This window comes from Dysidea avara, chromosome 6 (assembly GCF_963678975.1).
Source record: "Dysidea avara chromosome 6, odDysAvar1.4, whole genome shotgun sequence".
In the NCBI taxonomy this organism is placed as follows: Eukaryota; Metazoa; Porifera; class Demospongiae; order Dictyoceratida; family Dysideidae; genus Dysidea; species Dysidea avara.
The window spans coordinates 19458413-19486389 of record NC_089277.1 but is presented as its reverse complement, the minus strand read 5'-3'; the positions used below and the strand labels follow the sequence as shown (position 1 = coordinate 19486389).

The 27977-nt window shown below is 37.0% G+C and overlaps 2 protein-coding genes across 7 annotated transcripts; both read right to left on the bottom strand.

The window, feature by feature from the left end:
* Positions 1–602: 602 nt before the first annotated feature.
* LOC136257442 (uncharacterized) lies at positions 603–11476 on the bottom strand. Of its 5 annotated transcripts, none has more exons than XM_066050654.1 (4): positions 11355–11476; positions 9173–9318; positions 5522–6330; positions 603–2415 (listed from the first exon to the last, which is right to left on the bottom strand). In XM_066050654.1, the coding sequence occupies exons 3-4, from the start codon at positions 6319–6321 to the stop codon at positions 744–746; spliced, it is 2472 nt and encodes an 823-aa protein (XP_065906726.1). In that variant the 5' UTR covers positions 6322–6330; positions 9173–9318; positions 11355–11476; the 3' UTR covers positions 603–743. The 5 variants fall into 5 exon arrangements, with proteins under 5 accessions (XP_065906726.1, XP_065906727.1, XP_065906728.1 ...); XM_066050655.1 differs by having other exon boundaries at positions 11351–11470; XM_066050656.1 differs by having other exon boundaries at positions 9173–9274; positions 11355–11470.
* A 1904-nt stretch (positions 11477–13380) lies between these two features.
* Positions 13381–26227, bottom strand: LOC136257890 (uncharacterized). 2 transcript variants are annotated; one of them, XM_066051212.1, is made up of 3 exons: positions 26083–26227; positions 17535–18346; positions 13381–15744 (listed from the first exon to the last, which is right to left on the bottom strand). In XM_066051212.1, exons 2-3 carry the CDS (start codon positions 18335–18337, stop codon positions 13461–13463), a joined length of 3087 nt encoding a protein of 1028 aa, XP_065907284.1. In that variant the 5' UTR covers positions 18338–18346; positions 26083–26227; the 3' UTR covers positions 13381–13460. The 2 variants fall into 2 exon arrangements, with proteins under 2 accessions (XP_065907284.1, XP_065907283.1); XM_066051211.1 differs by having other exon boundaries at positions 26087–26227.
* Positions 26228–27977: the final 1750 nt, after the last annotated feature.

Here is a 27977-nt window from a genome sequence, read left to right as displayed (position 1 = left end):
AGATCGCAATCAAGTGAGCGTATGGGAGTTGCCTGCTATTATGACCATAAAACCATTAGAGAAATGAGTGTATTAGGCCACTACTTACCACCATCACTAGCATCCCTTAAAGAACTTGACCAAATCAAACTGTAGGCAAATACTTGAATTGACTGCTGCTCCTCTTTAAGGAGAATATTATTAGCGAGGATCTGCCTGGAATGGTCAGAGGATAATAAACGTTTACGTGGACAACTATTTTTTGAATTTGATGTAAATTTTCTTTTTCCACTTGTGGGGATAATACTGTCCCATCTGTGGTAGTGTGTGTCTGAGGATTCACCTCACTCACGTAAGTGTTATGATACTACCCACTAGCAGGGACCTGTGAGAAGGGAGGCAGAAACATGTATCTAGATCAATAATATGATGGCTTCTCTCTCTTTCTTATAGTCTAAGTTAATTTTGCTGTATGTAGCTACTATGCTTCAATTATGATAGTTATTTAAGCAGTGCAATGAACAGAGACCAAAGTTTTATTTCTAGTAGAACTAGAAAAAAAAACTTTAAAATGGTTTCTGTTCATTGCACCGCTAAAATAACTAGTAGTACATATTTGTAGGTTCTGTAAAGACTTAGTTATTATGTTAAAAATGACATGAACTGTAAACAGTCTTCACTGTGAAGAACATAATAATGTGGTGATGTTATGTTTTATAAAATATCTCTACAATTGCAGGTATAAATGAATTAGAGCAACATGATTAAGAAGGTTTAGCTAATGGTCCACTCAGGAAATATCCAGGTCTTGGGTTGTCCCTAGCTGGATACAAAGGTCGATAGTTAGCTCTTTGCTTAGGTTTCGGCTTCACTTGAGCAGCACCAGTACCATTCTTAGTGGAGCAAGCACGAGGTGGACAAACCATTGAGTGACTCTCTATTACCTTAAAATTGACATAGTCTTGTTGTGTGCTTATATTCACGTAGTCTGCTAAAGACGGATTATAGTTAGATCTCTGGATGTTCCGTGGCGGAGTACCATTACAATCTCTTCCACTCTTCCTCAACATTAAGTCTTTGTGGTATAGGTAGTCATAGGAGTACACTTCAGATTCTGTGTCTGACAGTTGGTCATTGTCATCTGGTATGGAAGGTGCTACCCTGTACATCTTAACATAGCTACTAGACATTTGGTGTTGCAATGGCTTTTTGGTAACTGGCACATGGCTGGATACAGTAACACTATTGTTAGCACACAGTTTGGATTGTGATAGACTGCTGTTGTGTTTCAATTTGGATAGGTAATTGCCACTGTTCCTCTTTTGAAATTTCCACACTACAGTGTCATCATACGTCGGTTCTGATGGTATGGCATCATCATTTGGTATAGTATGATCAGAGTTTTGCGCGCTATTATGCTCACTAGAAATGGTGAGTGGTTCATTTTTTTTACTGTCAACAGGAACTAAGGAAGTGGAGTATTCAGTTACTTTTGAGTCTATGCCGTTAACATCCTCCTCAGTTTTGTATTTTATGTCTGAGTCCCCTTCTGCTGCTTTAGGAGAAGGAAGCATAACTGCGCTACCAGATGGTACGACAGCTGAGCCTTCTTGTTCAGCAGTATCAGCAGTAGTAGGTGACACTGGTTTATTTAAAACATTTTGAGACAAATCAATTGAGGCATTGTTAGTCACAATAGTTCCATTTACTGCTGTACTGGTACCATTGGGTAAAAACGATGATGGAGAAGTCTCTTCCGACTCTTCATCACGATAACCAAAATCAATTTTTTTATAAGGATCTGAAGAATCCGAATCTTCGTCTTGCATATTTTTATACAAGCTATCTTCACTGTGTTCAGTGTTCACATAATCTTCAGTACTGGTTGGTAATGATTCATTGTTCCTTTGCAAATGCTTTCTATTCTTGTTTTTATGACCCAGCTGTCTGTCCCCATTACCAACTGATTCAAATGGTAGTTTGGGTAGAGGTTTACTGGCTCTGGTAGGTGTTGGCCTTGAGATATAGATGCTTTGACCAATTTCAGGTACATAAGTGGTTGTTTTCTTTGGCAATTTGGGAAGTGTTCCTGTAGAATGAGGAAATGGCTGTATTGGTGCAGTATCTTGGCCAGAAAATGAGAGACTTCTTTTCATCACCAATGGTTGCCGCTCTTTGTCTACAGAAGCTATTGAGCTTCTCGTGCTACCATACAAAGTATTCTTCACTTTTGAATCACAGCTGTCATCACCACCACTGTCAAATGAATCATCTGAATCATCATAATATGCAGAAACAAAAGACTTTCTATTGGTTGCAATAGCATCAGGAGGATAGTCATAGTCTCCCGGTGAAAACATTGAACTATTTCGTAGCTGAGTAGCCATACTGATATGAGGCACCTCATCAATATTCACTTCATCATGGATAACATTACTAGAGAAGATTAAAAAACAGTCCATAAAGTGTTTTATTTTTTGACAAGCAAGAACTTGAAGATTACAAAATAATCTGCTTAAGCATAGATATATCTTATAGCAAGGGTAATTACAATAAAACGTGCTTATGTGTGCTTAAACTCACAACCATACATTCAGTTTGAATTTGTCTACACAGTTGGGATTTTGCTTAAAATGCTCACCATGAATTGGTAAGGAATATAGTTTTAGCCCTGTAATCATTTACACATACAAGTATGACATAGTGATGACAGTAATTTTGTTTACATCTACAACATCACAGACAAAACACATGCATACTGTTGGGTCCACAAAAACAAAACAAATTCTCCATGAACAGACGAACATGATTTAATTGCTTTGAGACTTGCTCCCCTCATTAATGGCTCGATTAAAACTTATGCATTTTTTCTTATGTAATTTCAGATATTAAATTACGTTTCCTTTGAAAGTACAGTGGAACCTTGATTATCCGAACATTGATTAACCGAATACTTGATTATCCGAAGACCAAAATCAACTGCTCAATTAGAATATTTTGTCAACAAGTGTATGCTTTATTAGAATAGTTGAGCACAGCTCTGTATATAAATGTATGGATGTTCAACTTTACGTACTATGAACACCCTTTCCCCCCCAGGATAATTGAGGTTCCACTGTATGCTTCTGCAAACTAGGCAGGTTTTGCTGAGATGGTCACATACGTTACCTGAAGGTTTGCTCTGTTAGGGTAATTAAATGTTCAACTGTACACTGAAGTACACAGTATAATTTAGCACACAAGTAGTGTATTTCCATTTGCCTGTTCTGTTAAAATACATGCATGCTAATAAACCAGTTGGTATTGGATAGGCATATTGTTGTACAATTGTAGTCTCTATTATGTCCACTATTCTTCTATTCTTTCTTGTTAAAACTAATAACAATTGTCAGGGTAAATGTGACCGGATTTGAGATAGTCCGACTTCCATACACACAAAATCAAACCCAGAAATGGATAGCTGGCATAATATAATACACTATTATATTCCACTCTATCTTTTCTTCATAACTGGGAAGTCTGATTCCTACAGCAGTCATTTCCTGTTAAGGCCACGAGTGAGGTTTGACACCATTCTATAGCTATGGCTTTGTTGGAATGGTGTTTGAGTGAGCTGGGAAGCCTCGGAGAGCTCACCAGCTATGTTCTTCATTAAATTTAGCAGTGATTTGAGTGGAAGGAAGGTCCATGGAGAGCCCAAATAGGACCTCTGAATTTCACTCAAGGCTGGAGTCCAGAGATTTTGAGTAGTCAGGAAATTTTTTGAAAGAAGATGCTCTGAAATGGTTACCTGGTGGTTATTTACATACAAAGTATCTTTCTCATTTTTGTTACAATCAAGGATATATCCTGCTAATTTTGTGCTATACAGTATAATTAATTTCTATAGCAGCAATTATCCATGATACAATGAATTCTGAAAGTGAAAGTTTAGTTCTTTGAGACTTGTACTCTGAAGCAATTACATGCATGATCAATTAGCTCAATACAATGCCATGCATATAATTCACTGAAGGTTTTGAAAAGTATACAAGACAGCAGGCCTTAAATTAACGTGCAGTCAACAAACAAAATCCGCACAAAAAGCACAATGTCTGCACATAATTAGTTTTGGGCAGACACACATGTCCTTGCAAAACCATTAGTGGTATCATAAAAGCTGATGTGTACATGTTTGTTTGCAGTGCTAACAATAACTGTCACTTGGTTGCTAGGAGATACTACATTTTCCCAACCCAAGGATTTACCAATGCCACCTCCCCTTTGTGTACTGCTATCACCAGCAGCTGTAATGATGACAGCTGCAGCTAGGTGGTTGTGTTTAACTTCAAAACTTTCAATGGAAACTCCCTATTCCAATTCCAGCAGTGTGAAGTGCTCCTCTAGCTCATGTCTGTGCAATTTGACTCTATGTCTGTACGTTTGTGAATATGTAAGGACATTTGTCCTCGGCACCTTAAAAATTAAATTAAGGCTTGAGACAGTTAATTAACTAGAGCTATAGGTATTGGCTTAGGGGGCAAACAGTGTAATTAGGACAGTGGATTAGAGTCACGATGACTGTTCTATTAGAGTATCTCGATATTTTTGTTGTCAAGTAACTGAAAAATGGACAGGCCGTTTCGGCCCTGCCACTCATCTTTTCTTGTTTCATATATACTCCTATATTGAGCCCACCCACCACCTCTATTACTACCACCTGTGATATTATTACCCACATGAAAAATAGGCATCAGAAACTGATATACCCACACAATAATAACTAATAAATATTAGTGCAAATTTTGTTTGTGCAACTTTAGGCACTGTGAAGTAGCTACACAATGATTACTTAAAATTGCCATATTTACTAACAAAGCTTTAGCTGAGGTTTGTCAAATTCAGTCACAAATTAGGATAGTGAGATCATTACAATAAAAATGCTTAAATAAGGGGACTGTCACCTGAAGTGCAAATTTTATATCTACCTTAACCATGTGTAGTTATATGGGTCCTTCATGTGCATGGTTGTAATTTCAGTATAGTTGCTGTACAAATTAATATCTTTGCTCTTCCTACTGTCCTACTTAGTCTTGCAGGCCAGGCCTTTTGAGCCTGGTATATGCTCCTGTGCCTAATACAGAAAGACATTGATTTGGCCTGCAAACTAAATGGCCAGTTGAATTTACATAACTCTGCCTTGAATTTCCAGAGCACGCGCATAACAGTATTATGGTCTATAGTATCCTGTAGCATACTAGTCTAACCTCCACACAAGTATTTATTAATGGATAAGTAGTATAAGAAGATGCCGTCATAGTCTGGAAGTGAAGACTACATTACAAAACAATATACATCAGGTATGAAAATTAACTGTTATATAAATGTAAAAGTGTATTTTGAAAATGTCTGTATGTGCATCCAACCATGTCTACCTTTACCAACTACCAATTGGGTCATACAAAGTAACCATACTAAAATACTTGCAGCATATGCATAGACTTGAATTCTTAGTTTGAGAAGCAGACCCAATAAAATTAAAACCATTCAAAAAATAACTTACCATTTGATTTTCCGAGTTCGTTTTTCAACAGCACTCTCAGCATGTGACAATACATTGACAGTGATGTGCTTCTTCTTCAACTGTAAAGACTTTACTGCCAAGTACTTAAATGTTGTATCAATATTGGTGTTGTACTTGGAACTGCTCTGGATGACGTCCACCTTCAACTTGCTAGCACAGGACTCCAATTGTTTCACATTTTCCTTGCAATAAGAATCGAATTTGCTAGCCAGAATAACACAATGGTGTCGACTCTTCTTGATAAAGTTTATTAGTGTTTCCATCACATGCAGTTGTTCAACAAAAACAGGACATGATTGAGAAACATCGACAACATACAGATAGGCTACCGGTAATTGCATTGTGTATGTAAACTTTTTGGCTGCATATTCTTCAGGGTATAGAATTTCTTCACGAGATTTGAAAGAGTATTTGTTTAAGAAAGCCCTCAAAGGTGTGAAGATCCGCTTCTCATATTTCTCACCATTATAAGGTATGCTTGTACCATCTTGATACAACAAAGTGTGCTCAAAGACATCAAAGGTGACCATGTGATCTTTTTCCTTTTCACTGGTGTACATCACTTCTTTCTGTCCCCAGTAAATTGTGTGTTGTCGGTTGATGACACACCCATCAAACTCTGCTTGTAACAAGGTAGAACAAGGTTCCTCTGAATAATCATTGTACATGAATTGTCGACAAACACAGGATTTTCCACAACCAACATAATTTTTAGAGGAATACTGGCCATTAAATCCCACTACATAAACAGCTAAATTCAATGAAGGAGCAGCAGCCATTGGTAATACCTATAAGATAATATTGCACATCCACAGATACCATTAATTACATTACCTCAATACCATTATTACATTAAATACTTTATTTATACCATCATTAGTAATATTGCACATCCACAAATATCCACAAAGGCGCACAAATTGCTCTAGATAGTTCATGCATGCTTGTGTGGTGTGTGTGTGTGTGTGTGTGTGCGTGTGCGATCCAAAGCAAATACAGTCAACATGCTCAGATGATGAATAGTTGTGAAAACTGAAAGATATAATGGTGATCATCCTGTTTTTTGCATTTTGTGTAGTGTCATCACAGTGACCACTAAGGCAGTAATCTTTACTTATTTAGTTGCTGTCACTGCTGCTGTGTATATAAAAATAGTTTAGCACAATGTGACAAAAAGACAACTTCCATCTCATTGCTACACAATGAAACAGGAAATCCAGTGTTTATTCTAGGATTTATTCTTTGGGGGGGAATCAGGAATTCAGGGGGGTTACCAGGTGAAAGTCTGTTATATAGTTGTCCAAGTTCACAACTATAAAGAACAGTTGAAATAGTTGCCAGACTGGAATTTAAGGCTCATGAGTGTTGATTTAGATTTTTGTGAAGCCAGTGTAGAGCTTGATGCATGAGTGCACGACAGTGATGACATAATGATGTAGATGTCTTCCAAGAAATAATTTAAAACTTAGGTTGTTTGAAATTAAATACTAGGGGGTTATGGTAAAAAAAGAAGTTTTCTTTAACATCAGACTTTCTGATATTATATCTGGGGGTAGTTGGGATGGTTGTGCATACCATTTTGAAAGTAGAAATTTTAAAAAGTTATATACACTTTTTGAGATGGAATTTAAGGACAATTTTAAGAGTTAAGCATGCTTTTTTCTATACTTGAGCTCTCAGATATCGAATAGCCATCACTATAATACTGAGAGCACTTTAAGGTTTGCATTTGCAATTTTTAACCTGGGAAAATTTTACGTATTAACCACTCTCATATTGAATCTCAGAGCATTTTTGATAAGTTGTTTGTCATTTTAAAACAAGATAAACCTAAGTATAGTGCAGTAGTCACTCACAAATTTAGGAGGTGAGCTTGAGATTTTAGGGAGGGAAAGTTCCCCCCCTAACAGACCTAGAATAAACACTGAGGAAATCATAGACATGCAGTGCAGAAATGAGGAAGCCAAGAAGTAAGACGAAGACTGTGACCCTAATACTGGTTGTAACAAAAGACTGATACACTCGTTGCTAGGGTACTGATACACTCAAAGACTACTATATTTCAAACACAGTGCATTCTCCAGAGCTGAGTTGATTCTCCACATTAAATATAACAATCACTACCCACACACAGTATAGTATTGTATGTCACTCCTATATATATTGTACAATGATTTACATTGGACAAAGCCAGTTATAATGACGGTCTATTATAAATTCTATTACTACATATCATCCCTACTCTCATTGCAGCACACCCAATACTTTCTACACCCTGAAAGTTACACACCACATAAAGCAACAAGCCAGCTACCAACATTATTGTATTATGCATCTAGACCTGTTTTTCCACATGTTTTGTTTACTTTCTGACCTGACCTAACATGCAATTCATAGTAATATTATTCAGAAGGTAACCACATCCTTTACCTACACACAAACATACCCATATATGTAAATGCAACTTTAATTGTAATCATGGCCACATCTTCTAGGTGCACACTTTAACCAATTATCACCAAGACAATACAAAGTCATATAAGTTACATTATATAGCTAAACAAATAATTTATATCAACCACATCATATGCAGCTATAGTGACATACATCCTGTATATGGCTTTGAGGCAGTATCCAAAATAAGGCAGCAGACAGGTATACATAGATAGCCACATATAGACAGGTAAATAGGTAGGCAGATTTTGGAATTGTGCTCCAAATTATAATTTACGGCCTACCCACTCGCTAGAACTCTATACTCTTGTTAAGTCTCTTTGTCATCTCAGTTGGAAAGATGGTAACATGGCACCATCAGTTGATATTCATGTATAGTTGTCCCGATACAAGTATATACCAAAATACTACATGATCATAGTATAGCCAAACATCAGACAATTTCTGATCATTTTTTAGTGTTGATCGACCAAATGCTGCTAGACAAAAGTCAGGACCAGCTACATATTATGTATAAAGCAGTGATTATGAAATGTCTTGTGGCTGAGGTTGATAATATAAATCAGATACTACCCCAATAGGAACCAATGAGAAGCTACTAAAAGCCTGAATCATTGCAGAGCCATTCATGGATGTGTGTCAGAGAGTACTATGAAATCTCATGTGGGAACCTGCAGTATATCTGTACTGCACAGTTTGTGATATGTTTTAATAATCAATGCTTTCACCTTTGTTGTTTCTGTAATCATCAAAGCCACAATACAATAAAACACATGTTGAAGTAGTTTAACATAGACAACACTACATGACATGTTAAAGATACACAGTAATGTTAACTACACACAACAGTGAAACTAAAGAAGGACATTATACTCATTATCACTCTGTACATTACCAAACAACTACATGTAGTATTCTACAACTACAGTACCTGACCCATAAACTATCCCTTGAATCCCTTTATAGTGTAGTATTACACCCTTGGATAGTTAAAACTACCACCTAACTTGAAGAGGTTGGGCAATAAAATATTTTCAGTATATCTAGAGCAAACAGTGATTAAAGATTATATGGACAGCATTTCAAATAAGTGCATATAAAATTTATTACACTGATTATAAGCACACAAGCATACATGAATAAAAGCTTTGTGGCATTGTTATTTGTAATCATCACCCGAGCTTCTTTATGCAGTGATACTAAAGTACAGAAAGACTGCTTGCAAAAGTTCTGTGCATGGCACTGTAGGTAACGAGTGTTGTGGCCTTGAAGGATCGGCTACAGGTGAAGGTAGCGTGTTCTTATGATGACTTGGACAACCACTGATAACAATGTGAACATGTAAAACATTTATACAACAGCGAAGACAATGAACAGATGTTGTTTACCTATGGCATAAAAAGGTGTGTGCAATCTATTGTCACTTGTAGCATGGCTTCTTCACATAGCTGGTGATGGCTTCTCTGTAGCTAAAGCCAGCTGCTACAGCATTGACACAGTAATATCTTGGACTGTGTCATATCAGCTACGTTTTGCTTCAAAGGTTTTGTACCTTGCCTGTAGTGAAGTGTTAACAAATCTTGTTATAGAACTGAAGACTTCAAACTTTACGGAATTCCCCAAAGCTACTGTCTGGATTGTGGTATGAAGATATTAAATTGTGTTTTGACTGGAGCCCTTCTTTTTAAATGTATTTTATCTACAGTACCATGCATCATGTCTAGATAGTGGACACATGCATGGAGAGATAAAATTATTATTTATAGCAATGCAAAATATGCAACATGTTTCCTAAACGTACATTCTACCATGAGATTGATCTTGCTATATTTCACTATGGTGCAGTAGAGAGATTAATAACAGCATGAGGAATGTGGTCTTTTTAACAGTAACATGAAGCTTCACAATGACACAAAATTAAGGCCTCAGTGAGGTGGCTTATAAATGAGGTCATAAAAAAAACACCTTAGCTGTATTTAATTATACAAGTATAAATTTTTTTTTTGGTTTACTTACTTTACCACTATGGTAAGGATTTCAAGGAATGCTGAGTAAGTTATACCATAAATGGTAAGCATGGAAGATACTAAAAATGCTTTAAAGGTCTAATGGTATCTGTAATTTACTTCAAAGAAAATAAATTTGTGGTTGTTGACCCATTGGAAAGAGTAGCTAAAATTATTAGAAAAAATCCCCTAAGTTTTGTCATATATCACTAACCCATAGCTACTTTGAATAATCCGCAGAAATCTTAAAGAGATTAAAGTCATTGTTCAGATCAGTGGAGCTGTAGCTATTGTTGGTCACTGAAACTTGATAAAATGTGCCATGGCCAACAATCACTGGGAACAATGGGCTTTGTTATTTAGTCCATAACATGATACAGAAATTTATTGAAATTTCTACTGGAGAATGTTCTATTCAATAGTCCAAACCAGAAAATTGTGCATCACAAATGTGTCTGATTATTATTATTTATTATGGATTTAGTACCAAACACTTCAACATAGTCTCATGCCCAGCCAGGCTTGTACTAATGCACAAACACCATCTGGTGGCAATGCTTGAGTTTCTTGCAATTGGGCCCGGAATTATGATCTAACCAAAATATCGGCTGGCCAATCAGAATCAACGAGTTGCACAAAAGCATGAATGTATTGTAAGTAGACGAAAAAGTAAACAATGGAGTTCTACTTTATTCCTAGCCATTTTTCAACGCAACTCCTTGATTCTGATTGGCCTGCCAATATTTTGGCTGGATTGCACTTTCGGGCTCAAGAAACTCGAGCATTGTTGTTTGTACATTAGCATAAATCCGGCTGGGCATGAAACAAACTTAAATAAGTTACTAGTATGGGCCCAGGAATAAATGCAGCAATCGATATATTGCACAGTAATGTATATAGGTAGCACATATATGTAGGTAGCTGTTACAGCATGCTGCCACGAATATGGTAAGAACTGACTGTCTTCAAGTCCATGCCTGCTTGTACAATAATAGTGTGGAACAAGGTCTCATCAGTGCAATATCTAGTGCTTCCATCCCATCGATTCCTTATGATTACAGCCTTACTTTGTCCAGCACTTTACCATCTAGTGCTGGGGGTGGTGGAAAGGGGTGCTGGCACCCCGGGAATAAAAAACCGGCTATAATAGCTATATAGTAACCAGTCTGCTGTTATCCGATACCTATTAACTATAATTAGGGAAAGGCGATTAACGTGTACAGTGGGTACCCGGCCGAAGGTGACTAGAGAACCCTAGCCTACTAGATAGAAAAAGAGATAGATTAAGAAGTACTGCCCGTTTTCCAGTCAGTCGGCAAACTTTAATTAGTTACCGTACAGTACGTACTTACTAGGCCAGCAATCAATCAGCGGCAACTCACGACGACTCTAGGTGGCTATGCAGGACGTGTACCAGCTGAGGTCTTATCCTCGGTCTTAATTCAGCAGTGTATCTGTATGCCGGAAGATTGGGGCGCGAGTGACCATTCATGGCGCACGTGATCATGATCTCGTGCCCAGTTCCCCGCCCCCACACAGAAAGAAGGGCACCATCCAGGGTAGTCTCGTACCAGACCGTTTTTTTTTTCATTTGTGTGTGGTATAGAGGGAAAAAAAAGAATGGGCTATTTAAACTGCACCCCTTATTTATCTGGCCAATCATGTCTGACTAATTATAGGGTTTAGATGTACCTGTCACTGACTGCTGCTTGCTGCGTCATGGCTGATCAGTGTGATAGTCCATTAAATTAGCTAGGTTACGCTGCAGCTCAGTATGTCTACCAACCCTAAAGTAGGAGTAGCTGCAACCAGTGGATGTTTTATTAGAAGAGCTGCTTGCAGTACATGAATGCATGCCAAGCAAGAACTACTATCTGGATATGAGCTCTATCAGGTCACTATGCCTTCCCCCTAGCTATTTTTTTAGAATAAGAAAATTTTACAAAAATTGCACAGGCTGTTTTAGCTAAGGTTCTAATATTTTAGCGTAAAGTACAGGTAGCTATACACAAATACATTGTATACACATAATTTATTGCTTTAATTTGTCACAGTGTAATTTTCTGTGCTTTTTAAGATTACAACACAAAAGTGTGGGCAGTAGAGAACAGTACTCAGCATACAAATGGGTAGCTATAATACATAAAAAACAGTGTCACATAGCCTTGATACTAAAAGTACTCTAATTAAACAGTCATCATAACATTGTAGTATTATAACCTTGACTGGTTTTCTTACACTAGCAACAGTAATGGTAACAGTACTGTCAATTAATATAACACATTTTCCCCTTTTATGTATACAGTTCTAAACTATTGTGCTCAGAGATTAATTTGTAAACCATTGAGAACTAAAATAAATATACAAATAAATATACAACATTGAGAACTAAAATAAATATACAAATAAATATACAACATTGAGAACTAAAATAAATATACAAATAAATATACAACATTGAGAACTAAAATAAATATACAAATAATTAAAGCTCCACATTTTAGCAATAATATCATTTACTGAATAACTGTAGTATACAGACATACAATTTCAGCTACATGAAAGGGTTAAAACTTAAAGTATCAATTATCACATATCATTGTGTATGTAATATAACCTATTGTGAGGCTGCAGTGTTACTAGTAATAGCCCAGTTAATGTAAGGACTACTGTGAGACTTCCCAGTTTTCATTTTCCTTGGAACATTAGTATAGTCACTATTTGTATGTTGGACTGTTGTGTGATTTGGTGTTGATGACTTCTGTGAGTGTTGATGGATGGAACCAAAAGATTTGGACCTAGAGTACCATCCTTGTACTATAGAAGGAAGCGAGGAGACATGATTTTAGTGTATCAGATATTATATGGTCTACTTAATGTTGATGCTTCATTTTTCTTCTCCCCAACTACTTATTACACACCTACAAGAGGTCGCAATTTCAAATTATATAAGGAGAGTTTTAACAAGTTTGCAAGGACTTACACATTTTCTAACAGGGTGATTAATGACTGGAATAGTTTACCTGATTACATTGTTAATGTTGATTCACTAACTTCGTTCAAGAATCTCTTAGATAAACATTGGACAGATTATCATTATATTTCTGATGATTGATTTGTATGTATGTAATTGAGCAGGATTCACAGGCTGTGCTTTTCCCCTGAAATTAATGCTAATACTAAGAGTGCCTAGGTGCATCAGCGACCAGTGGGACATCTAAGGAATGATAATTTTTCTTAACTAACTTTGAAATACATCTTAAAGAGTTGAGAGCAGATTTTCCAAAAGAAAAAGCTCTTTTCATTGGCTTGGGTTCATCATCACTGTCATTCATCAAAGCAATCATCCAACATGAACTGCAAATAGTCTTCACTGTGTAGAACATTAATAATGAGGTTATATTTTATAAAATACATATATCTACAATTGCAGGTATAAATGAATTAGAGCAACATGATTAAGAAGGTTTAGCTAATGGCCCATTCAGGTAACATCTGGGTCTTGGGTTGTCCCTAGCTGGATACAAAGGTTGATAGTTAACTCTTTGCTTAGGTACCGGCTTTACTTGAGCAGCGCCATTCTTAGTGGAGCAAGCACGAGGTGGACAAACCATTGAATGATTCTCTATAACCATAAAATTGACATAGTCTTGTTTTGTGCTTATATTCACATAGTCTGCTGAAGATGGATTATAGTTAGATCTCTGGATGCTCCGTGGGGGAGTACCACTACAATCTCTTCCACTCTTCCTCAACATCAAGTCCTTGTGGTATATGTAGTCATAGGAGTACACTTCAGGTTCTGTGTCTGACAGTTGGTCATTGTCATCTGGTACGGATGGTACTACCCTGTACATCTTAACATAGCTACTAGACATTTGGTGTTGCAATGGCTTTTTTGTAACTGGCACATGGCTGGATACAGTAACACTATTGTTAGCACACAGTTTGGATTGTGATAGACTGTTCAATTTGGATAGGTAACTGGCACTGTTTCTTTTTTGAAATTTCGACACTACAGTGTCATCATATGTTGGTTGTGATGGTACGGCATCATCATTTGGTATAATATGATCATAGTTTTGCACGCTATTATGCTCACTAGAAATGGTGAATGGTTCATTTTTCTTACTGTCAACAGGAACTAAGGAAGTGGAGTATTCAGTTACTTTTGAGTCCATGCCGTTAACATCCTCCTCAGTTTTGTCCTCCTTTATGCCTGAGTCCTCTTCTGCTGCTTTAGGGGAAGGAAGCATAACTGTGCTATCAGATGGTATGACAGCTGAGTCTTCTTGCTTATCAGTATCAGCAGTAGGTGACACTGGTTTATTTGAAACATTTTGAGACAAATCAATTGAGGCATTGTTAGTCACAATAGTTCCATTTACTGCTGTACTGGTACCATTGGATAAAGATGATGATGGAGAAGTCACTTCTGACTCTTCATCACGATAACCAAAATCTATTTTTTCATAAGCATCTGAAGAATCCGAATCTTTGTCTGGCACTTTACTGTGTTCAGTTTTCACATAGTCTTCAGTGCTGGTTGGTGATGCTTCATTGTTCCTTTGCAAATGCTTTCTATTCTTGTTTTTATGACCCAGCTGTCTGTCTTCATTATCAACTGATTCGAATGGTAGCTTGGGTAGAGGTATACTGGCTCTGGTAGATGTTGGCCTCATGGTGAGTGGTTCATTTTTTTTACTGTCAACAGGAACTGAGAAGGTGGTCAGTGATGGAGAAGCATTTGGAGAAGAAGTTGATGAGTGCTTTGCACTGCCATCCACCATGTAAAATTCCATATATAAATACGGATTTGGTGAGGATTTAGTTGTTTGTGCATTCAATGGAAATTGACTACTGGTAGCATTCTTGTCAATGAGAGTGTTCAGTAATGGGGTGGCACTTGGAGGAGGAAACGGAGATTCTTCTATCACATAAGCATCTGAAGAAGATGAGTAGTCAGTTGCTTTTGAGTCTATGCCATTAATATCCTCCTCAGTTTTGTCCTCCTTTATGCCTGAGTCCTCTTCTGCTGCTTTAGGGGAAGGAAGCATAACTGTGCTATCAGATGGTATGACAGCTGAGTCTTCTTGCTTATCAGTATCAGCAGTAGGTGACACTGGTTTATTTAAAACATTATGAGACAAATCAATTGAGGCATTGTTAGTCACAGTAGCTCCATTTACTGCTGTACTGGTACTGTTGGGTAAAGATGATGATGGAGAAGACTCTTCTGACTCTTCATCACGATAACCGAAATCAATTTTTACATAAGGATCTGAAGAATCTGAATCTTCATCTGGCATATTTTTATACAAGCTTTCTTTACCATGTTCAGTATCCACATAATCTTCAGTGCTGGTTGGTGATGCTTCATTAGTTCTTTGAAATTGCTTTCTATCCTTGTTTTTATGACCCAGCTGTCTGTCCCCATTATCAAATGGTAGTTTGGGTAGAGGCTTACTGGCTCTGGTAGATGTTGGCCTTGAGATATAGATGCTTCGACCAATTTCAGGTACAAAAGTGGTTCTTTTCTTTGGCAATTTGGGAAGTGTTCCTGTAGAATGAGGAAGTGGTTGTATTGGTGCAGTATCTTGGCCAGAAAACGAGAGACTTCTTTTCATCACCAATGGTTGCTGCTCTTTGTCTACAGAAGCTATGGAGCTGCTCGTGCTACCACCATAAAAAGTATTCCTCAGTTTTGAATCACAGTCCTGACCACCACCACTAGTTTTAGTCCTATAGTCATTTACACATACAAGTATGACATAGTGATGACAGTAATTTTGTTTACATCTACAACATCACAGACAAATGCACGTGAAATGCATACTGTTGGGCCCACAAAAACAAAATAAAGATATTCCAATTCTCCATGAACAGATGAACAAGATTTGATTGCTTTGAGACTTGCTCCCCTGAGTAATGGCTTGAGTAAAACTTATGCATTTCTTTGTAGAATGTGTAATTTCCTAGACATTAAATGTGACCGGATCTGTGAAAAGGGGTTTGATAGCCTATCCAAATTTCCAAGTTTGATGAGTCATAACTCATCATGTGTTTAACTTATTGTTACATCCATCCAGGAATAGTGCCATGTTAGGAGTGTAAAGTGACCAAATTTCAAGCTGGTACCATACTCACAAGTCGAGCTATGGATTGCCAAGTACATGCAATTGGAAAGGCTGTAAGACCCCTTTTCACAGATCTGGTGTAAGTACAGTGGAACCTTGATTATCCAAACACTTACTAACTGAACACCAACATCAACTGCTCATTTATAGCATTTTGTCAACAAGTGTATGCTTTATTACAGTAGTTGAGCAAAGCTCTGTATATAAATGTATAGATGTTTAATTTTACATACTATTCAATTATATGAACACCATTTCCTTCAATTAGTTCGAATAATTGAGGTTCCACTGTATGCTTGCTCAAACTGGGCAGGTTTTGCTGAGATGGTCACATATAAAAGTTTACTCTGTTAGGGTAATTAAATGTTCAACTGTACCGAGTGAGGTTTGGCACCATTGTATAGCTATGGCTTTGTTGGAATGGTGTTTGGTGAGCTGGAAAGCCTCGAAGAGCTCACCAGCTGTGTTCTTCATTAAATTTAGAGGTGATTTGTGTGGAAGGAGGGTCTATAGAGAGACCATATAGGACCTCTAGATTCCACTCAGGGCTGGAGCCCAGAGATTTTGAATGGTCAGGCCATTCATGAACTAATGGGGGGTCATGCACACTTTTAGTGATCTGATATTACATGCTGCATGTAAAGCTAGGGGTGTGATGCTCTCCCAGGAAATTTTTTGAAAGTAAATGCTCTAAAATGGTTACCTGGTGGTTATTTTCATATAAAGTATCTTTCTCATTTTTTGTTACAATCAAGGGTACATTATTTTGTGCTATACATATACAGTATAATTAATTTCATTTTTATAGTTGCAATGATATAATAAATTCTGAAAGCAAAGTTTAGTTCTTTGAGATTTGTATTCTGCAATTACATGAAGCAATGTACATAGTTAGAGCACTGGATGAGAGTCATGATGACTGTTCTATTAGAGTATCTCAATATTTTTTCTTTTTTTAGCTGAAAAGTAGTCTGACTGCCACTCATCTTTTCTTCTTTCATATATATTTCTATATTGAGCCTACCCACCACCACTGTGATATTATTACCCACAAGAAAAAAGTTGCCTAACAAATAGGCATCAGAAACTGAAGTCTATCCCCAGCACAAGTATTCATTAATGGATGAGTAGTATAAGAATATGACGTCATAGTCTGGAAGTGAAGACTACATTACAAAACAATGAACGTTATGTATGAAAATTAACTGTTATATAAATGTAAAAGTGTATTTTGAAAATGTCCGTATGTGTGCCCAACCATGTCTACCTTTACCAACTACCAATTGGGTCATACAAAGTAACCATACTAAAATACTTGCAGCATATGCACAGACTTGAATTCTTGGTTTGAGCAGCAGACCCACTAAAATTAAAACCATTCAAAAAATAACTTACCGTCTGATTTTCTGAGTTTGTTTTTCAACAGCACTCTCAGCATGTGACAATACATTGACAGTGATGTGCTTCTTCTTCAACTGTAAAGACTTTACTGCCAAGTACTTAAATGTTGTATCAACATTGGTGTTGTACTTGGAACTGCTCTGGATGACGTCCACCTTCAACTTGCTAGCACAATACTCCAATTGTTTCACATTTTCCTGGCAATAAGAATCAAATTTGCTAGCCAGAATAACACAATGGTGTCGACTCTTCTTGATAAGGTTTATTAGTGTTTCCATCACATGTAGTTGTTCAGCAAAAACAGGACACGATTGAGAAACATCGACAACATACAGATAGGCTACTGGTAATTGTCTTGTGTATGTAAACTTTTTGGCTGCATATTCTTCAGGATATAGAATTTCTTCACGAGATTTGAAAGAGTATTTGTTTAAGAAAGCCCTCAATGGTGTGAAGATCCGCTTCTCATATTTCTCACCACTATAAGGTACGCTTGTACCATCTTGATACAACAAAGTGTGCTCAAAGACATCAAAGGTGGCCATGTGATCTTTTTCCTTTTCACTGGTGTACATCACTTCTTTCTGTCCCCAGTAAATTGTGTGTTGTCGGTTGATGACACACCCATCAAACTCTTCTTGTAACAAGGTAGAACAAGGCTCTTCTGAATAATCATTGTACATGAATTGTTGACAAAGACAGGATTTTCCACAACCAACGTAATTCTTAGAGGAATACTGACCATTAAATCCTACCACATAAACGGCTAAATTTAATGAAGAAGCAACGGCAGCCATCAGTAATACCTACAAGCACATCCACAAATACCATTAATTACATTACATCAATACCATTATTACATTAAATACTTTATTTATACCATCATTAATAATATTGCACATCCACAAATATCCACAAATGCTCTGAATAATTTATGCATGCTTGTGTGCATGTATGTGTGCATGTGTGTGCATGTGTGTGTGCGTGCGTGCGTGTGTGTGCGTGTGTGTGTGTGTGTATGAGTGCCAGTGTGCGTGTGTGTAATCCAAAACAAATACAGTAGTAAACATGCACAGATGATGCATACTGAAAGATTTATATTTTATTTTTTGCATTTTGTGTAGTGTCATCACAGTGATCACTAATTAGAGTTGACACTAGTCTTTACTTATTTAGTTGCTGTCACTGCTGCTGTGTATTTAAGCACAAGACAAATTCCATCTCATTGTTACACAATGAAACAGGAAAATCATAGACATGCAGTGCAGAAATAAGGATGCCAAAAAGGGGAACAAAGACTGTGACTCCTAATACTGGCTGTAACAAAAGACTAATATACTCTTTGCTTAGGTAATGATACACTCAAAGACTATATACTGCTCTCAAAAACTTCAAACACAGTACATTCTCCAGAACTGAGTTGAATTCTCCACATTAAATAATCACTACACACACACACACACACACACACAGTATACTGCTGTATGTCACTCCTATATAATATTATTACTGTAGCGCAAGCAACCAATTATCGTCAGTCCCCTATTATCGTCACAAAATTTTAAAGAATAAGTTGCACTTACGGTAAATATCTCGGAATTTGGATATCTTTCCTAGACAAAGCAAGGTAAATCTAGGTTATTTTCCATTCTTTTTTTACAAATATGTCTCCTTTTTGTCCCTATAGGTGAAGTACGTGGGCTGATACTGTGAAGCGACCTGATAAGAGATGAAAGTTTAGACGGTTTGAACAAACGGAAAGACACCAATCCTTCAAGAATCAAAGGATACGGACAGAAGAGCAATTTAATTCCACCTATAAAGTCGTGGAGGGTAGTAGGAATGGATTTAGTGTGGCACGTCAAGAATGACACTGCAAGATGGAAGGGTAGTGAGGCATGGCAGTAATCCTGGACCCCGGCCATACTTGAATCAACCTGAGGAGAGTAATATTTTAGTGGAAACAACCACAGTTGGTTATAACAGGAGCCAAAAGCTGGTTGTAATTCTCGGATGGAGAGATCTTCAAAAGAAAAAAAGCTTGTTAGCTACCAGCCAAAGAAAAAGATGTAGAAGTACCTGCATGACATAGATAACACAGTGGGTGGATGCATATTAATTTAATTGTCAAAGAAAAATCTAGTAGAGAGTCACTGCAGTTACCAGCAGACAGTCGATTACTTCTTTTGATTATATTACCATAATCCAGCAGTTACGAGCTAAAGCAGTTGAGCAGCAATACCAAAGAACTGTTCTCATTCAATAAAAGATCCAGCCTTTGTTTAGATGTGCGTCAAGTGCTGCTAGAACAATTTGCTGTTTGCTGAAAAAGTTGTGATGTTTGATATGTATGAACGAAATATGGAACAAATCCTAGCTATGTGTGTGTGCAAGCAATGGACTCATGAGCACTGTACTACACTAACATTATTAAATTGCAGCTGATATGATAGCTAAGTTAAGTTCAGGGAACTATTGTACCCATTTAAATGTATGTAGTGTGTATGTACATATGTAACAGTTTCACTTGAAAAATCGCACTTACCTGGTAATTGGTGCTAATGCTTTCAAAGTATGGATGAAAGGTTTAGAATGCATCAGAACATGGTAACTGACGATAATTGATACAGTATACTAATTGCGGTGACGATATTACGTTACCACTGTAAATCTCGTTTTACAATGAAACGTCCCTGGCTTCTAAACAAAATATGCTAGGCGCCTACAAAACTACACGTATAGTATGTTCATGTTGAGCTGAACCCTCAAAAACATTTAATAACTCATGGATGCAATACACACGATCTTGAAATTTGGCTCATTTGTAGTACTGCTTGACCCGCTAAAACTGTTTCAAAATCTTTTTGTTCAAATATTTGACATAATATTTACGGCCAATCAAAATTTTCACAATACATTTCCTATGGGGAAGCCATATAAGTACAGTGTCCATTACAGCCCTTTCCCAAACTTGTAATGGAGCCAAACCGTACGTGTCTGTTGTTGACACCTTTGCTGTTACCAATAATCATCTGGTTGGCTGAAATGTTAACTCTGTTGAGAAAAAATCCACTTTTAATTTTTAGTTGTTTTTCAGGATTCAGCTCAACGTGAACATACTATAGTAAGAGGAGCCTATAACTTTATTTTTGGTCCATCCGTATGATATTTGCTTATGAAGTTACAGTGCTCCGTAATCTATATGACGATAATTGGTTGCTTATGCTACAATGATTTGCATTGAGGTCTGTTACTTAGTTTATAAATTCCATTACTACATATCATCCCTACTCTCACTGCAGCACACCCAATGACTTACTATACCCTGAAAGTTACACACCACATAAAGCAACAAGCCAGCTACCAACATTGTTGTATTATGCATCTAGACCTGTTTTTCCCCATGTTTTGTATTCTTTTGTTCTGACCTGACCTAACATGCAATTCATAGCTATAATATTATTCAGACGATAACCACATCCTTTACCTACACACAAACATACCCATAAATGCAACTTTAATTGTAATCATGGCCACGTCTTCTAGGTGCACACTTTAACCGATTATCACCAAGACAATACAAAGACATACAAGTTACATTATATACATAGCGCTATATTAGTGACATACATACTGCACATGGCTTTGAGGATGGCTCAAACAGTATGCAAATACGGCAGCAGACAGATACATATATAAATAGCCACATATAGACAGGTAAATAGATAGTCAGATTTTTCAATTGTGCTCCAAGCCATAATTTATAGCCTACCCACTGGCTAGAACTCTATACTCTTGTTGAGTCTCTTTGTCATCTCAGTTGGAAAGATGGTAATAATGGCAACATCAGTTGATATTCATGTATAGTCGTCCCGATACAAGTATATACCAAAATACTACAGCATCATAGTATAGCCAAACATCAGATAATTTCTGATCATTTTTGGTGTTAATCGACCAAATGCCACTTTGACCAAACAAATGTCAGGACCAGCTACAATATGTATAAAGCAGTGTTTTTCAAATGTTTGTGGCTGCATAGCTGCTAATACAGTGGGTCAGATTATATCCAAACTCTGTTGATCCCAGGCCAATTGCAAGTGCCCCAGACAACTTGCAGTCTACACATTTCCCATGGAGCCACACACCATGGTACTCCATCCACAGTTAATCTTTACATAAACAATGTGACTTGATGTAGACAAACAGGTTGATAGTTTAAATCAGATTATATAGGAGAAGCTACTAAAAGTCTGAATCACTACAGAGCCATTCATGAATTTGTGTTAGAGCACTATGAAATCTGCACATGGGTACGTATTTGTACCGCACAGTTTGTGTTATATAATAGTTAGATTCCAAGACCAAGGGAACTAAGCAATTTAGTAACTCTGATGGCTTGAGGCTGTAGTGTTCTGAGCACAGCGAGAGCACTACTAAGGCCTGAGGGGTTACTAAATTGCTTAGTTCCCATTGGTCGTGGTGTCTAACTTATTTAGACTATGGTTTAAAGTACATACCTTTATAGCCAGAGCATGAGTGTGGGGTGAAAGAGCAATGCAAAACAACAGAACGGTTTCTTCCTGAAGTCGATACAGCGCCCACAAAATAATTATTCAACTGGTAACCAAAGTAACGGCTAGAGCTACAGTACCATACTATCAAGTACTGCAGTGTACCTTCCATGTTATAATTATTTATCATGTACAAAATTACTTGTGGGCGGGCTACTAAGTAAACATGTGTAGGTAACTAAGTGAGCATGTCAGGTGACTAAGTGATTTAGTAAACCTGTAAATGAGCCATACCATAGTCTACATTATAATATTCAATGCTTTCACCTTTGTTGCTTCTGTAATCATCAAAGCCACGATACAATAAAACACATGTTGAAGTAATTTAACATAGACAACACTACATGACATGTTAAAGATACACAATAATGTTAACTACACACAACAGTGAAACTAAAGAAGGACATTATATCATCATCACTCTGTACATTACCAAACAAGTACATGTAGTATTCTACAACAACCTGACCCATAAACTATCCCTTGAATCTCTTTATAGTGTAGTATTACACCCTTGGATAGTTAAAACTACCACCTAACTTGAAGAGGTTGGGCAATAAAATATTTTCAGTATATCTAGAGCAAACAGTGATTAAAGATTATATGGACAGCATTTCAAATAAGTGCATATAAAATTTATTACACTGATTATAAGCACACAAGCACATATGAATAAAATCTTTGTGACATTGTTATTTGTAATCATCACCTGAGCTTCTTCATGCAGTGATGCTAAACTACAGAAAGACTGCTTGCAAAAGTTCTGTGCATGGCCTTGACACAATAATATCTTGGACTGTGTATTACGTTTTGCTTTTAAAAGTTTTGTAACTTGCTTGTGGTGAAGTGTTAACAAATTTTGTTGCAGAACTGAAGATTTCAACCTATACGGAATTCCCCAAAGCTGCTGTCTGGATTTTGGTATGAAGGTACTGTACTGCTTAAGCTCAACGACGCACTCGCAATTTTGCTTGAGATTTTAAAAACCACTAATTAAGGGGCGTGGCAACTGTTTTTCTCGTGAGACAGCGTGGCAGCTGTTTCGCTCACGAGAATCACAAACAAAACAGTTGTGCATCATGTCTCGATAGTGGACACATGGAGAGATAAAATCATTATTTAACACAAAAAAATATGTAACATGCCCTAAATGTACACTCTAGCTATATTTCACTACCGTGCAGTAGAGAGATTAATAACAGCATGAGGAATGTGATTTTTTAACAGTAACATGAAGCTTCATAGTGACCCAAAATTAAGGCCTCAATGAGGTGGCTTTATAAATTAGGTCACAAAATACACCTTAGTTGTATTTATTTAAAAACGGGTATTAAATTTTCTTATAGGGTACAGTTGTTTACTTGCTTTGCCACTATGGTAAGGATTTCAAGGAATGCTGAGAAAGTTACACCATAAATAGTGAGCACGGAAGATATTAAAAATGCTTTAAAGGTCTCGTGGTATTTGTAATTTACTTAAATGAATCGCTTCACCTCTGGATTTAATATCACCTGTGAAATAATGCTGTGATTATGCTTGTCAATATATACGCATATATTGTTATGTATTCTTGTTCGTTGTTGATGAGTGGCAGGTGTCATGCTTGTCATTATCTATCCTATACCCTTATTTTCTAAATTTAACTCTGTACTTGTTACAGCCAACAAGCAATAACCAACATATGTGCAGATAAAGTTAAAAAGCTCAAGGGTACACTGGATTGTTATAATAGTAAACAAAACATAGTAATGCTCTAGATGTTCTACTTGATATGCGCGGTTAATGATTCATTGGAAAGAGTAGCTAAAATTATTTTAAAAATTCCCCAAGTTCTGTCACACATCTTTAACCCATACTTTGAATTATCTGCAAGATTAAAAGTTATTGTTGAGCTACAACAACAGATCAATGGAGCTGTAGCTATTATTGGTCACTGAAACTTGATAATATGTGAAATAGTCACTGGGAACAATGGGCTTTGTTATTTAGTCCATAACATGATACTCTCATGCAGAAATTTACTGAAATCTCTACTGGAGAATGTTCTATTCAATGGTCTAAACCAGAAAGCTGTGTATCACAAATGTGTCTGATTCTTTTATTTTTTATAGTGGTATTATGGATCGATGTAGTACTGAACACTTCAACATAGTCTCATGCCCAGCCGGGCTTGTGGTAATGCACAAACACTGTCTGGTGACAATGCTTGAGTTTCTTGGGTACAGAAGTATGATCCAGCCAAAATATTGGCTGGCCAATCAAAATCGATGAGTTGCACAATAGCATTTAAAGTAGACAAAAAAGCAGACAATTTAAAGCTGTTCATTAGAAGTTTTTGACCTAGAGGGTGCCACGTTGTGTTTTCTGATCTGACCTTATAAGACCGAAGAATCATGACTTGACTTTTCACCAGAAATAAAACGCTACCCTCTACTATATAATACTGGTAAAAGAAGAGATTGCATCTAGTAAATGCCCTGTTCTGAGTTCTACTTTATTCCTAGCCATTTTTCAAACAATTATGCAACTCCTTGATTCTGATTGGCCAGCTGGATCGCACTTCTGGGCCCAAGAAACTTGAGTATTGTTACCAGACGGTGTTTGTGCATTTATTGTGAGCTCGGCTGGGCAAGAGACTAACTTACTGGCCCAGGAATGAATGCAACAATTAATATTATTGCACAGTAAGGTATATATATATGTAGGTAGCTGTGTGACCAGTTACGGCATGCTGCCATGAATATGATAAGAACTGACTGTCTTCAAGTCCATGCCTGCTTGTACAATAATAGTATGGCCAGGAGCAAGGTCTCATCAGTGCAATCATAGATATTAGAGTACAGGGATTAGAAACTAGCGCGCGCCCTGAAACAATCCGCCGTTGGTGCATTCATGAAGCCAAAATGGTGTCTTCTGCTCTGGACTACTTTCTACGGGCGTGGAGTATTTCATGACAATCTCTTTATGTTTTACAAGTACTAGGCAAACTCCTATTGTAAGTCTTGTTGTGAGTTTTTGCCGCCATCAATCATTTTAATCTCAGTTGACACGATTTTTTGTGTACCTGTTGTGTTCATGGTAAGTTCACTTTCGACTGGCAAACAATGCCACAGTAACCCTAAAGTAACATAGTTTTGCATGGTGTACTTCATTTTATTATTCCGCTTGATTAATGCCCTTTGGCAGTCTCATCTCGGTTCTTTAAAATATTACTCCATGATTTATCAACTTCAACACAAGCGCTGTTATACGAGAAACATCTTTCAGTGGTACTGTGCAAAACTTCAAAGTATTGCGAAGACTTCGGCACTATTTCCCCAGTGGAACTAGACTTCTGTTCTTCGTAACAGGTAGACAAAACACGGAGGTACCCATTGATGATCAAAATCGTAAATGGCGATGAAAACCACCCAAGACGATTAAACAACAGAAGCCAGAAGCATTAAAAGTCTTGTATATCAACTAAAATACCACAAGGTGGTTGAAATCAACTGTAAGCCGACTAAACCACAAACTGCCATCCTGTCCGCATGGATTTAATCAATACCGAGGAGTGCTTCAACCACAATCAATGGTAGATATACACGGCGCGCGCTCGGTTGCCTATCCCTTTTCTCTAATATCTATGGTGCAATATCTAGTGCTTCCATCCCATCGATCCCTTATGATTACAGCCTTACTTTGTCCAGCATTTTACCATCTAGTGCTGGGGTGGTGGAAAGGGGTGCTGGCACCCCGGGAATAAAAAAATTAATATGAAGAACTATAATAGTTAGTAACCAGTCTGTTATCCGACACCTATCAGCTATAATCACGGCAAGACGATTAACAAGTACAGTGGGTACCCGAAGGTGACTAGAGAACCCGGCCTACTAGATAGAACGAGAGATCATAGATTAAGAAGTACTGCCCGTTTTCCACTGAGTTCAACACACTTTGCAAATAATTAGCTACCATACAGTACGTACTTACTAGGTTAGCGATTAATCAGCGGCAACTCACGACGACTCTAGGTGGCTATGCAGGACGTGTACCAGCTGAGGTCTTATCCTCGGTCCTCGCCTCGGTCTTAACTATCAGCACTGTATCTGTAATAAGATTGTGACCTGTCCATAACGCACGTGATTAAGATCTCGTGCCCAGTTCTCCGCCCCCACACAAAAAGAAGGGCACATCCAGAGTAAGACCTCTTTTGTGTGTGGGAGGGGAAAAAGAATGGATTATTTAAATTGCACCCCTTATTAATTTTATCTGGCCTACTTTCATGATCATAACAATTTGTTAGTCAGCTCATGAATGTAGCTAACAATGAGGGTTTAGATATTATATACCTTCACCTAATCCGTTAGAATGGCTAAGCACAAATTTTGCATGCACAGGCTGTTTTAGCTAAGGTTCTAATATTTTAGCGTAAAATACAGGTATACAAAAATATGTTGCACGTACATAATTTCTGTGCTTTTTAAGATTACAATACCATAATTTGCTTTATTATAATTATATGGAACAATTTAATACAAAAAAAATGACAGACTGCTTTACTAGAGTGTTTGAAAATATTTCTGCCATAGGGTTAACAGAGATAGCTATACTGAGAGATGATTGATGTATACAAATGTCTTTAGTTGTTGATCAGTTGCCTATCTAACCAATGAAATTCCTACAAGTGCAAATTATATTCATATGGCAATTTTCTTTAAGGGAATTCATTAGAAATCATACAGTGCACATAATAATTGTCTTCAAGGCAAACTCTTCAATTTATCTTCACTGTTTACTGTAAAAAATTAAATCCAAACCTAGCCGACTGCTTTATTAGAGAACTTCAAAATAATTGTTATCTATATCAGAAACAATTGTAGTACTTAAAATCAGTTGCTCTGTATTGTTCTTTAGTAGTCAGCTACAGGTAATGAAATCCTTACAACTGTAAGTATATATATTTTTTTCATACCACTCAATGAGACAGGCATGACATATTTGGTTTCTTAAATGTTATTCATTATTTAAACAAATTCATTGGTTCATATGATGCATATAGCACAATTTACTAAGTGTCTATACGCACAAACATTCTGAAGGTGTTATGTATATCAATGAAATCCAATTCGATGAAATCCATGAAGAGTGTATTTACATACTCCAATAGAACATTCACTGATGTCGCAAAATTGTTTTCATGTTTCATGCAAAAATTTTTTGTGATAAAAAATTTTGTGTAAAAATATTTTTGTATGATTTACGTGAATGACTGCTCTATTAGAGTAGTTCGATCTTGTATAAAAATTTTCGTACAAATTTAGCATATGAAAATTATTTTACAACGAAAAAAAGCAAATTACGGTACAACCTGACCTGGGTGGACACCTTTTGGATCTGACCATCCTTTATTAAAACGCAATTAAAGTTTCATGCTTACCATTGAGCATTTTATGGCTTGCACATACATTCTCATTCATCAGGCTTTGTGTGTGAGATACGACTGGTACTTTGAGATACAATGGAACCTAATTAGTTATCTAATGGTATGACTCATTGTACCAAGTGTTTGGTCCCTTTATCAAAAGGTGAACAATTTTTTTTGCTTAGCCACTCCACTAATAGCTGGTACTATAGTACCAAGAGTCGATCTGCTCATGCTACTTAAGGGAGCCAGGCCACAAGAGGAATAGTATGTACAAGAACAACTTTTTGAACTACTGCATTTAGTTATATCAATGCAAATCCAAAACTAGCTCCACTGATTATACAAATAAAGTTACTTGACAGGATAGACTGTTAGTTATACATGATGTACTAACATCTACTATACAGCATACCACTCATTGCTGCTGAGGTAAAGGTGATACATGATTTTAAGTGT

Bases quoted from the DNA above. Each gene is read 5' to 3' on its own strand.
- LOC136257442 (XM_066050654.1), bottom strand. From the start codon at position 6,321: ATGGCTGCTGCTCCTTCATTGAATTTAGCTGTTTATGTAGTGGGATTT. The intron at 2,416-5,521 runs GTAAGTTATTTT...AATCTTCTCTAG, and splicing joins CGAACTCGGAAAATCAAATG to TAATGTTATCCATGATGAAG.
- LOC136257890 (XM_066051212.1), bottom strand. From the start codon at position 18,337: ATGGCTGCCGTTGCTTCTTCATTAAATTTAGCCGTTTATGTGGTAGGA. The intron at 15,745-17,534 runs GTAAGTTATTTT...AAATGACTATAG, and splicing joins CAAACTCAGAAAATCAGACG to GACTAAAACTAGTGGTGGTG.